The sequence below is a fragment of the Equus asinus genome, chromosome 15 (genome assembly GCF_041296235.1).
Source record: "Equus asinus isolate D_3611 breed Donkey chromosome 15, EquAss-T2T_v2, whole genome shotgun sequence".
Lineage (NCBI taxonomy): Eukaryota > Metazoa > Chordata > Mammalia > Perissodactyla > Equidae > Equus > Equus asinus.
Window position 1 is genome coordinate 1,493,673 of NC_091804.1, and position 13,441 is coordinate 1,507,113.

General features: G+C 43.5%; 1 protein-coding gene across 11 annotated transcripts in view; it reads right to left on the reverse strand.

The window, feature by feature from the left end:
* SYNDIG1 (synapse differentiation inducing 1) overlaps nucleotides 1-13,441 on the reverse strand; it is a 191,109-nt gene that overhangs the window by 107,369 nt on the left and 70,299 nt on the right. For all 11 annotated transcript variants that reach the window (XR_011494510.1, XM_044748321.2, XM_070485465.1 and 8 more), the window contains one exon: nucleotides 7,763-8,322. Coding sequence is in view for 10 of the 11 variants with exons in the window: in XM_044748321.2 (XP_044604256.1) it covers nucleotides 7,763-8,242 (480 nt within the window). In the remaining variant the exon portion in view is untranslated. The remainder of the gene's footprint in view (nucleotides 1-7,762; nucleotides 8,323-13,441) is intronic.

Genomic DNA, 13,441 nt, shown 5'->3' on the forward strand with positions numbered 1-13,441 from the left:
GGCCAAAAATGTGGAGACTAAACAACATGCTACTGAACAAACAATGGATTATTGAAGAAATTAAAGAAGAAATCAAATATTATCAGGAGACAAATGAAAATGAAAACACACCGTACCAAATTATTTGGGACACAGCAAAGGCAGTCCTAAGAAGAAAATTCATTGCAATACAGGCTCACCTCAATAAGCAAGAAAAATCTTACATAAACAACCTCAAACGACACCTAACGGAATTAGAAAAAGAAGAACAAACAAAGCCCAAAGTCAGTAGAAGGAGGGAAATAATAAGAATTAGAGTAGAAATAAACGATATTGAAACAAAAAAGACAGTAGAAAGGATCAATGAAACAAAGAGTTGGTTCTTCGAAAAAATTAACAAAATCGACAAACCCTTAGCCAGACTCACTAAAAAAAAAGAGAGAAGTCTCAAATAAGTAAAATTAGAAACGAGAGAGGAGAAATCACAACAGATACCAAAGAAATACAAAGGATCATAAGAGAATACTATGAAAAACTATATGCCAACAAATTGAACAACCTAGAAGAAATGGATAAATTCCTAGACTCATACAACCTACCCAAACTGAATCAGGAAGAAATAGAGAATCTGAATAGACCAATCACAAGTAAAGAAATAGAAACAGTAATCAAAAACCTCCCCAAAAATAAGAGTCCAGGACCAGACGGCTTCTCTGGAGAATTCTACCAAACATTCAAAGAAGATTTAACACCTATCCTTCTCAAACTGTTCCAGAAAATAGAGGAAGATGGAGCACTCCCTAATACATTCTATGAAGCCAACATCACCCTGATCCCCAAACCTGACAAGGATAACACAAAGAAGGAAAACTACAGGCCAATATCACTGATGAATATAGATGCAAAAATCCTCAACAAAATTTTGGCAAACTGAATACAGCAATATATCAAAAAGATTATAAACCATGATCAAGTGGGATTTATACCAGGGACACAGGGATGGTTCAACATCTGCAAGTCACTCAACGTGATTCACTACATTAACAAAATGAGAAACAAAAACCACATGATCATCTCAATAGATGCAGAGAAAGCATTGGACAAGATCCAACATCCATTTATGATAAAAACCCTCAATAAAATAGGTATAGAAGGAAAGTACCTCAACATAATAAAGGCCATATATGACAAACCCACAGCCAACATCATACTCAACGGACAAAAACTGAAACCCATCCCTCTCAGGACAGGAACAAGACAAGGGTGCCCACTTTCACCACTCTCATTCAACATGGTACTGTAGGTGTTGGCCAGAGCAATTCGGCAGGAAAAAGAAATAAAAGGAATCCAAATAGGCAACGAAGAAGTAAAATTCTCGCTGTTTGCAGATGACATGATCCTATATATAGAAAACCCCAAAGAATCCATACATAAACTATTAGAAACAATCAACAACTACAGCAAAGTTGCAGGGTATAAAATCAACATCCATAAATCAGTAGCATTTCTATATGCTAACAATGAACTAACAGAAAAAGATCTCAAGAACTCAATCCCATTCACAAATGTGACAAAAAGAATAAAATACCTTGGGATAAATTTAACCAAGGAAGTGAAAGATCTATACAACGAAAACTACAAGACCTTCTTGAAAGAAATCGATGACAACATAAAGAGATGGAAGGACATTCCATGCACACGGATTGGAAGAATAAACATAGTTAAAATGTCCATACTACCTAAAGCAATCTACAGATTCAACGCTATCCCAATCAGAATTCCAATATCATTCTTTACAGAACTCGAACAAAGAATCCACAAATTCATATGGGGCAACAAAAGACCCCGAATTGCTAAAGCAATCCTGAGAAAGAAGAACAAAGCCAGAGGCATCACAATCCCTGACTTCAAAACATACTACAAAGCCACAGTAATCAAAACAGCGTGGTACTGGTACAAAAACAGATGCACAGATCAATGGAACAGAATTGAAAGCCCAGAAATAAAACCACACATCTATGGACAGCTAAGCTTTGACAAAGGCGGTGAGGGCCTACAATGGAGGAAAGAAAGTCTCTTCAACAAATGGTGCTGGGAAAACTGGACAGCCACATGTAAAAGAATGAAAATCAACCATTCTTTTTCACCACTTACTAAAATAAACTCAAAATGGATCAAAGACCTAAAGATTAGGCCTGAAACAATAAGTCTTCTAGAAGAGAATATCGGCAGCACACTCTTTGACATCAGCTTCAAAAGAATCTTTTCGGACACCATAACCCCTGACATGAGGGAAACAATAGAAAGAATAAACAAATGGGACTTCATCAGGCTAAAGAGCTTCTTCAAGGCAAGGGAAAACAGGATTGAAACAAAAAAACAGCCCACTAAGTGGGAAAAAATATTCACAAGTTATTTATCCAACAAAGGGTTAATCTCCATAATATACAAAGAACTCACACAACTCAACAATAAAAAATCAAATAACCCAATTACAAAATGGGTAGGGGACATGAACAGACATTTCTCCAAAGAAGATATACGGATGGCCAATAGACACATGAAAAGGTGCTCGTCATCACTAATCATCAGGGAAATGCAAATCAAAACTACACTAAGATATCAGCTTACACCTGTTAGAATGGCAAAAATATCCAAAACCAAGAGTGACAAATGTTGGAGAGGCTGTGGAGAAAAGGGAACCCTCATGCACTGTTGGTGAGAATGCAAACTGGTGCAGCCACTATGGAAAACAGTATGGAGATTCCTCAAAAAGTTAAGAGTAGTAATACCTTATGACCCAGCCATCCCACTACTGGGTATATATCCTAAGAACCTGAAATCAGCAATTTCAGAAGCTCCATGCACCCCTATCTTCATTGCAGCATTATTCACAATAGCCAAGTCATGGAACCAACCTAAGTGCCCAGCAACCGATGATTGGATAAAGAAGTTGTGGTATATATATACAATGGAATACTACTCAGCCATAAAAAAGGACAAAGTTGTCCCATTCACAACAACTTGGATAGACCTTGAGAGTATTATGTTGAGTGAAATAAGCCAGACAGAGAAAGACAAACTTTGTATGACTCCACTCATAGGTGGTAGTTAACATATGGACAAAGAGAACTGATTGGTGGTTGCCAGGGGAAAGTGGGGTTGGGGGGAGGGCACTAGGGGTGAAGTGGTGTACCTACAACACGACTAATAATGATGTACAACTGTAATTTCACAAGGATGTTAACTTTTATAACCTTAATAAAAACAAACAAACAAACAAAAAACAATATGCCAAATAGTCCAACCTTTTGCTCTGTGATAGACTGCTACAGGGTTGGCACCCAATTTGTTGGCATTTCCCTACATTGTCACACTAAATAGTGCCCCCCACACTGACTTTGGGCTTGGCCATGTGAATCACTTTGGCCAATAAGACAATAATGTGTAACATAAGCAAAGACTTGAAAAATCTTTGCACACTGGGACTCATCCTCTCTTGCTGCTGTTAAAATCCCAACCATGACTGCCATGGGATGAAGTGCCCTGCTGGAGGATGAGAGACATGTGGTCTAGTCACCACTGTCCCCCCAGCCAATGGCCAGCCAATATTCTCAAGTATGGCTGCCTAGATGAGTGGCAGCCAACCACACACCCATGAGGGAACCCAGGTGAGACCAGCAGAGCAACAGCCATCCAGCTGAAACTAACTCAAATTGCTGACCCTGAGAATCATGAGCTAAGTAAATAGATGTTGTTTTAAGCCACTAACTTTTAGGGTGATTTTTTATGCAGCAAATGCTAACTGATACATGCTCCTTCGTTGTTTCATGGAATGGAAAAAAGAGTAAACTTTAGAAGAGTTACTGAATGTGTGATGATACTTCTAATCAGTCATTAGTACAGAATAAAGAGTGTCATAGCAATATAAGAATGTTGCTGAAAAAATATCTTTGTTTTTACAGAATTCCTAAAGGACCAAATCAACCACTTTGGGTGACTTCCTGAAATCCTCTATGGGTGTAATAAACAGCATTGAAGGGGCGAAAGCAGCCACAACCATGCCTTCATTTCTTTACGCCATAGCCTATGGGAGGAGCCCTTTCTTGGTTTGGGTTTTCCCCTTGGATGTCAACCAGAAAGTCTCACTAAATGCCTAAGAAGCAGCCCAACTTTCAAACAACTTGTTCCACTGATGTCATTGGCTGTACCCTTCCTGGCTAAGGTAAAAATGCCAACACGCTCCATCTTACTACCAGTCAGAAGTCACTATAAAAATATTAATACACAGTAGGTACTATTATTATGATTAAAGATTCCAGTTGCTGTATCATTAAAAGAATTGTTTCTGACAGGCTAACCCTACTGTTGCCAGAACAGAGAAACACAACTGGGTGGCAGAGTAGAGCTCAATTCTCCAGGAGCCTGTACTACCTGTCAAGGCCTTAGACTGACCAGGTGGAAAAGCCTGTTGCCCCAGCCACTCACCTCCTAGCATTTAATTTAAAAGATTGTCTCTGAGTGGGTTTTGGACCTTTGCCCAGTTCCAAAAACCACATTTACTGGCTGAGGTTACTGTGTGAAAATTGTTGCAATAAAATGGCTTCAGTAATTGATTGCCAAAAATACTATGAAAACAATTGCATGTAAATATTGGTTGTATTTATTTGCAAACTTAATTAGAAGCGCATGCAAGTCTTGAATAAAATTCTTTTGAGTTTAGTTAATTATAAAGCCACAGGAATTTAACTGAGGACTAAGAAGATACGCTAATCACCTGTTCATCTCCACTGACCTCGGCATAGTGCAGTTATTCAAAGACACGGATATAAAGTGCATGGACATAATGAGAGGGAGGGGAGGAAAAAAGCCCAACAAGTGACAAAGGAATGATGGAGACTTTCAGGAATTTCTCTTGCATTTTCAATTTGGTAACTATCTCAAATTTTTTATGGCTGGTGGATATTATATATTGGAGCCGATTTTCCAAAAATTCATAAGAAAGCTGAAAATCCTCTGCTGGCCAACTTGGCCATTTAGGAGCTTGGGAACATCTTTGCACAGGAGAGGCCTGACTTCTTCCCATCATCTCCAAACAACGGCAAATTTCACTTCTAAGTATTTCTTCACTTCTAAGCTGTTCTGATTCTCTCTCACCATCTCTTACAGGAGGCCCCCAACGGGATCTGTGCAGCCAGTTTGGTCCTAGCCCCACGCCCCGTCTCCTCTCACCTCCATATCCCTACACCCTTGTCCCACTCTGCAGTCAAAGCAGCTTCCAAAACTGCAGGTCTGAGCACGGCCTCCTGCCTGAAACCCCTCAGTGGTTCTCCACGCCCACAACAACAGCATAGCCACACCCCGAAGCTGAGGAAGGCTGAAGCCGTGGATGGGCCTGGGCTCTCCAGTCTCAGGTCCCTTCCCTCTGTAGGGCTCCTTCTTGACCGTATTACTAGTCCTTCCTGTCTTGTAGACATCTGGGTTTGTGACTTCACCTAAAATCCAATCTCCCGTAGATGGCTGGTGTGGTCCTCAGTGATGGGACCCCACTTCCTCTTGGTCTTGTCTCCCCAGTCTCACCATGATCCATAGGGCTCAGCAATTCTAACCAGTTATTGTTCCCTGGAGATCTAGGTTGGATGCCTCTGTGCTTTATCTGCTCACGACGCCCCCTTGGACTGGAATTGTCCCACCACCTCCCCATGAGCCTTCTTACTCAACAGTCTGTTTCTCCCCCTCAAGATGCAATGCAGGGAATGCCCCTTTGCATCGACTCCTGATCCCCCACACTGAGCTCAACGCCCCATGCCCTCCTTCGGATGTTCTCAGAGCAGACTGGGTATTCTATCATCATAACTCCTATGTTATGCTGAAATCTCAATTTTGCGTAAGTGCTTCCTAAAACTTCATGCAGGTCAGCAGCATTTTTACTTTTGCTTTCAGCAAAAACAGACTTTCGAATACAGTGGACACTTAGACAGAGGCTTTTGAACGGAAGCTAAAGAACTCGCCCAACTTTCTCAAAACCTAGCACAGCCAGAGCTCACACTTTCTCTCCCCTTAATAGGTGTCATCAGAGGGCTTGAAGGTCTCCTTGGATGGCCTCTCCCACTCCGGCAACTTCTCTTGACTCCCAGTCAGTTGGTTTTCATGGGTTCCATTCATAGCAATTGCTACAACATCACATTTTATTTTTCCATTTCTGAATTTCCCTTCTGACTAAAACTCTCTCTCCCCAGCAGCTTCTGTTTTCATTGTACCTCCAGTCCTGATGCTTCTGGTCTCCTTGGCCCATCAATTCATTATGATTTCACTGGCTTTCTCCCCAGTCTTGGGCCCCACGGGTGTGGATCTGGTTCTACTCCAAACCTCCTCCCTCTCGCTTTCTTCTGCCTCCTCCATCTTGCAGGCAGGAAGCCCAGAGTTTGCTCTGCTGGGAGCCTCACCTGCTGAACTCTAGCCACAAGTCGCTGGAGAAAGTCATGGAGACCTGGGCCTGACCAAGTCTTCACACAGACCCCCACTGCAGCTTGGCAGTTTCTTCAACAGTCTCTTCCAGAATGGGCACTTCTCCAAGTCATCACTCTGAGTGTCTCCGAACTCCTCATGTCCCCAGCCTCCCCTGGCTCCAGCGACCCTCGGCCAACGACAGCCCTTCATTTCTTCTTCCATCCAGAGCACTCGCCACCCTTCTCTTCTCTCTCAGACAAGCAGTATGCTGACTTTATGAAAGGCCAGAACTTCTGCGGACATGCTTCCACACACATCTTCTGCTTCCCCAGGATGGCTCCCTAGCCCTGATCCTGCATTCTCTGTCCTGAACGTTTCCCCTCCGCCTACAAAATGTTCTAGCCTCCCTTAGTTGAAAACAAACTTCCTCTCCCTTTCACCACATGTTTCCTCCTGAAGGTCCTTCCTCTCTAAACTGACTGAAAATATGGACGTTCTTTCCCTGCCACTCACATCCTGGAGGAACACCCATTACCCTCACGGCAACTGAATTACTTCCTTAAGCTTGGGCACTGGCCTCCCAAGTTTGACAAACATACAGCTTTTGTTCAGACCCGTGCAGTGTCGCTTGCCCTCCCACTGGGGGCTGCATCAAAGAAGGGATTAGCTGCCCAAGCGGCAGCTGCTGTGCCATGTTCGTGTTATAGTGTGTCCAACTGCGCGTTTCTAAGCATGTAATCCAAATATCCTCACCTGCCCTCCAGTCTACTGAAGAAGTGATTTCTGTAATAATTCAACTCATCTTCCCTTTAGGTGATCAATTACTATTTCTTCCAGCAGGTTTTAGCTAGCCAATGATACCTTAGTAGAAACTTTGGAATGCCAAATTGAGGAAACCATATGTGGCAGCAAAAACACTTCCCACAGTGTTCCGACACACACATTTCCAGCCTCCTGTGTCCTAGAACCATGTGCCCCTCTCTCACCTTGCTCACTGGCCAATGACCTCTCTCTCCTGTGGGTGGGGTGTTAGCAGGGATCCCCAACTGACCTGCTAGTGCTGGCCACCATTAAATCCATCTGTAGCCCCATCCTTGGGTTATCTCTGACCAGAATCCCTGCTGAAGCCCCCACTGGGTCTTGGTCATCTAGTCTTTCTCCACTCTTTCCATCTGCCACAAATATTCAAGAGTTAAGGGGCACCAAGAATGCTGCAGTTTCTTTGCATTTTCACACTCAAGTTTCATTCCCTAACTCTTGCCAGGTGCTCAAGGGTCCCCACCAAATCCTTCCACCTCATTCCCAAAGGCCTATGACAAGTACATCCTCTGACCTCCAGCTCCTGGAATTCCTCTTCTTCCTCCACGTCATAGGAGAGGGTGTGGATTTTGATGTCATCGGCAGAGAGGTCGATGAACTTCCCTTCGGGGTACTCCAGGCTCTCTTTGGTAGGTGACCGGTCCTCGATGAAGGTGGTCTCACAGCAGTCGGCAGCCACGCCATCCCCCCAGGAGCGCAGCACGCCCTCCGAGTAGAGGATGATGTTGGGCCGGTAGCGGGACTCTACCGACTGCTGCAGAGTGTTGGGGTCCAGCAGCTGCTGGACTGGCTCATTCCTGCTGCCGTCCAGGGTGGCTGGTGCTGCACTGCCCCCCACCCGGCAGCTCTGGTACTGGGGTGCTGGGTAAACAGACACCAGGCCGTCTCTGCTCTCGGCCATGAAGTTTCTGGTGTTAATTAAGCCATTCCTTTTGCTGGCATCGCTGATTTTACTGTGCACCAGCATGCTCTTCTGTTCAATCAAGCCATCCATAGTGCTTTCCCTGCCCGACCGGGCGTCAGGCTGGTGGGCTGGACTCCAGGGTCACACTTGCCTCAGGGGACCCATATCTCCTGGAGGAGGAAGAAACAGAGATGAGACATGGAAATCATACCTGAAAAAGAGCTAATCACTCAGCCCCTTCTCTCAGAGGCACTAGTCAGCTGATATGCACAGTAGCTGGGAGAGTCAGACGATATTCCAGTCCTGCCTATGCCCGCAATTTATAAAAGGCTCTATCAGGGCAGCCAGCCAGCGCAAGCCAGAAATGGATTACTTGAATCTCTGTAAAGGCTCTGCTTCCAAATGAAGGAGACTCTGCAGGAACTGGAACCCCTGCAGCTCTAGAGAAACCTAGGATTGCCAGCAGACATCCAGAAACCCACAGGTAAATCCATTCCATTAGCATCAGACCAGCCCACAGGGAAGATAAGGCCGTAAACCTGCAATGCGGAAGATCCATGGATACTCATGAGTAGAAAACACACACTCAAGGAAGAAAGGGTCTAAAATAATGTCCCACACAGATTTAAAAGATAAATGACAGGAAGACCCACACCATTAGTACTGTATATGGACAAAATTCCCCAACTGAGGCAACACTCACATGTACATTCTAGCACATTCTAAAGTACCTATTAGAACTATCTCAACACTCACGCATGTCTACTGGCCTTCCAGCACAGTCCCAGAAGTCGGACTAGAAACTTCCTGCCTTAATGGGGCTCTACTTGGAGAAACATCCTCAAATTTGGGATGCAGTTAAGGAGTCCTCTAAATTGTTTCTCCCTGGATCATGTTCCTTTTCAGGGTTTCAAATGTTAAAAAAAAAAGAAAAGAAGATAACCAAGCTTATGATTTTTGGAGATAAAGAATGAATTTCCTCTTTGCAAGTTAATAATTATTATGTAAGGAAACCTCATCTTGGGGACTTCAGGTGCTCTGGCTTTCTCTGAGGTTTAAGAATTTTCTTATATTGTAATGGCTTTATTTGGTGGTAGTTGCAGGAATCTAAAATTCCAGACTTACCAGAGGAGGAGAGATAGAGAGGACACCTTTGTGACTCATTGGAAAATAACAGTTTTAACAGAGTTGACAAATGACTACTCAAACTACAGTATGTAAATGCACTGAGAGATGGCGGGTATTATCAACGTACTCTGTGTCAGATTTAAGAGAGGTCCAAAAACACACTGCTACTCTGCTTACGTGGCACGAAGAAGTATTCCACTCTGGAGGCACATTCACAATCTGCAATTTAAAACCATTAATTAAACTATTTGAACAAGATCTTTTGAGCACCGGCAACATGCAAGGCACATGTGTTCGGGCATCATATCTGTGCTCGACCATCTTCCAGTCTGGTACAACACGCTTGTTGAGGTATTTCTGGTCCAACTACTCAACTTCTCTAATCTTCCTCCTTCCACAGAGACGGCACTGGGGTGATCCCACAATTGGGCCCCTCATGTGGTTTGTGATCTCTGGATGTACGACCAAGACTAGAACAACCTTCTTGATATTCAGTTTGGTTTCTCAGTCTTAGCTCTTCTACCTAGATCCATTGTAGGTATCTTATAAAAGACATTTGGTTGCATTTGTCCAAATTCCACCTCTCCAATGGAATCACTTGCTCTCTCCTAGCCAGAGAAACCTCTTCCTTTTCTGGTGTATTCTCAGAAGCTGTATAGTTCCTGTTGCCTCCTTCTCTGCCAGCTTGACAGCTACTAACGCAAACATCCTCTCCCAGCCCCTGCCCCTGTCCAGGAGTTCCCTGAGACCAAAGAGCCAGGGTTACCCTTTCCCTTGCTAGCACCTGGTATGCAGCAGGTACTCAACGAACATGTGTTGAAACAAACAGTCTCAAGTGTTACGTGATTAGAATTATCCCTACTGAGTGACCTCCTTGAGCTGCACAGCCCCAGACGTGAATTTGATGTTATGGCATCTTGAGGAAGACCAGCGTAGGTCTCTTAGATGCTTTCTAGAGTTTGCCACCCAAAGTCCCAGCTGAGAACTGGGAGTTTGTTAGGAAGGCAGCCGCTTGAGCGCCACCTGGAACTACTGACTCAGACTCTGCATTTGCACGTGATCACAGTGACTGTTGTGCACCTTAGAGTTGAAGGACACTGTTCTATATTGTATACTGCACGTTTTGGCCTGTGGTACAAGTTGGCTCGATTTTACAACTGATTAATTACTATCTTTTGTTAAGTATTCAAGTAAATATATCAAACAATTTGCACTCTTTTCTTTTCTTTTTTTTTTCAGGAAGACTAGCCCTGAGCTAACTACTGCCAGTCCTCCTCTTTTTGCTGAGGAAGCCTGGCCCTGAGCTAACATCCGTGCCCATCTTCCTCTACTTTGTATGTGGGACGCCTACCACAGCATGGCGTGCCAAGCAGTGCCATGTCTGCACCCGGGATCCGAACCGGCGAACCCCAGGCTGCTGAGAAGCAGAATGTGCAAACTTAACCTCTGTGCCACCGGGCTGGCTCCAACAATTTGCATTCTTAAAGACCTTTTTTTCTTCTTGAAGTGAACTTTTCCTACTTTGAGTGTCATAGATTATGATTACATCTGAGTGAAAGGGGCTGAAATTAGTGGAATTTTATTTTTGTCACTGCATTGTCCTTCAATATTTCTTTTAACACAGACAGGCTTGTCATATATATTGTCTTTAACTTCACAAGTCCCATTAGCTCATTTCCTTTGTGTTCTCTTCTACCCACTCCTGCTGACAGCCTTTGCTCAAGCCTGAGTTTAGCAGCTTAGAGAGAACACGGGGAAAGAACGCCTCCAGGGCTGCTACCAGCTCAGCAATCCCGCAGTCTCCTAGCCAGGGCTGTCTGGAGTCTTACCCAGGCACTGTGCTCTTCCTCCAAGGCTCTCCATAACAGGTACCTAATTATATAACTGGCTACATTATATAACAAATCATACTTTGCTTATTCTGTATCTTTTCCTCAGTCCACCACACTCAGAACCAGTGGCTGCAAAGAGGAAAGCTTCTCACTTGATCCTTTATTTCTGCTTGAATGGCCTCTGCTATGTCTAGGATGCTGCCTTCTGTTGACAAACTCTTTCTGGGCTGCAAACTCAGCTGGGCTCCCAATTTCAACCTGTGGTGAAATTGGCCTTGAAATCTGTTTTTGTTAGTCTTTAGGGGCAGCTGGTTGAGGTACAATGCTGGCCCCAGGCTACACCTGCTGCCTTCCTGAGCTGGCAGTGGGGGCAGTGAAGAAGGGCTCCTTGTCCCTGAGTGTGACCCCCTCACTCCTCCTGCCATGGGTCTCGCTCTCTGTACTACTGCTGGAAGAACCCTCCTGCCCACAAGTGTGGGTAAATATCAGGTGGATAAGAAAATTGATAGGGACTGTACAAGAAAAAGACAGAAGTAGGTGAGAAACACCTGCACCAATATTCTATTGCGGAGGAACACATTTCTCTTTACTTTGAGACTGCCGTGATACAAAGAGCACTACAATAAGAATCAAGACGCCAGGGACGCAGCCTCAGATTTGCTACTAAATGTCTGTATGATCTTGGGCTAGTTCCTTCTGAAAGTGGAATTATTGATAAAGCAGTTGAGCAAGAGAAGCTGAAAGGTCCCTTTCAGCTCTATGATTCGTACCTCTTGGCCCTCAAGTCTTGGAGTTTTATGGGATGAGGTATTTCCACAAGGTGAGAAAAATCTCACATTGATCACAATAGGCTAGGTTTCAGTTCAATAAAATATGTCTTTATCAGGGCCAGCTCAGTGGCATAGTGGGTAAGTTTGCATGCTCCTCATCGATAGCCCACAGTTTGTGGGTTAGGATCCCAGGCACAGAACTATGCACCATTCATCAAGCCATGCTGTGGTGGTGACCCAGCATGATACAAAATAGAGGAAGATTGGCACAGATGTTAGCTCAGGCAACAGATGTTAACTCAGGGCCAATCTTCCTCACTAAAAAAAAATATATATATATGTATGTATGTTTATATATATGTATTTATCAATTGCTTATTATTTCAAGGCACTGTGTATATATGTATGTATGTTTATATATATGTATTTATCAATTGCTTATTATTTCAAGGCACTGTGTATATATGTATGTATGTTTATATATATGTATTTATCAATTGCTTATTATTTCAAGGTACTGTGTTAGGTGCTGCTAGAGATAGAAAGATGAGTTCCTAACATTAAAAGTTGATGGGCCAGCCTGGAGGTGCAGCAGTTAAGTTTGCACGTTTTGCTTTGGCGGCCCGAGGTTCGCGGGTTCAGATCCGGGGTGCAGACACGGCACCACTTGGCAAGCCATGCTGTGGTAGGCATCCCACATATAAAGTGGAGGAAGATAGGCATGGATGTTAGCTCAGAGCCAGTCTTCCTCAGCAAAAAAGAGGAGGACTGGCAGCAGATGTTAGCTCAGGGCTAATCTTCCTAAAAAAAAAAAAAGTTGAATCAATGAAAAAGAAAGCAATGACAAAAACCACTGCAATAGTAGTTAGGCTGAACATACCAGAAAGCCATGCCAACATGAAACTGAAGTCTAATATTTTAAAATGAGCTAAAAGGAATTGCAAAAATAATAGAAATTGTGAGAGAACAACATAAATCAGAATTGGGGGAAAAATCAGAAGCAATGTAATTTGAGAACAGAAAGAGATGTGAACAGAACTCAGGAAAGAATTAGAAATGCAAGCAAAAATAATTTTCAGAAATCAAGGCTAAACCAGAAGGGACACAGGAGTGAATAAATGCAGTGGATCTTACCTTAAAAGAAACAGAACGTGGAAAATAGAAAAATGTTTTAAATAAAAAAAAAAACCATGACTACTTCAATTTATACGAAATTTTTCTAGAGTAGACAAAAGTGTTGTATTACGGAAACAACCAAAACACTGTTGGAGGGGCTGGCCTGGTCGCATAGTGGTTAAGTTCACATGCCCCACTTCCGCGGCCCAGGGCTCACTGGTTCGGATCCTGGGTGTGGACCTACACACTGCTTGTCAAGCCGTGCTGAGGCGGCGTCCCACAGAGAAGAACTAGAAGTACGCACAACTAGGATAGACAACTATGTACCGGGGCTTTGGGGAGAAGAAAAAAAAAAAGAGGAAGACTGGCAACACATGTTAACTCAGGGCCAATCTTCCTCACCAAAAAACCATACCCTAAAACAAAAACCAAAAAACACTGTT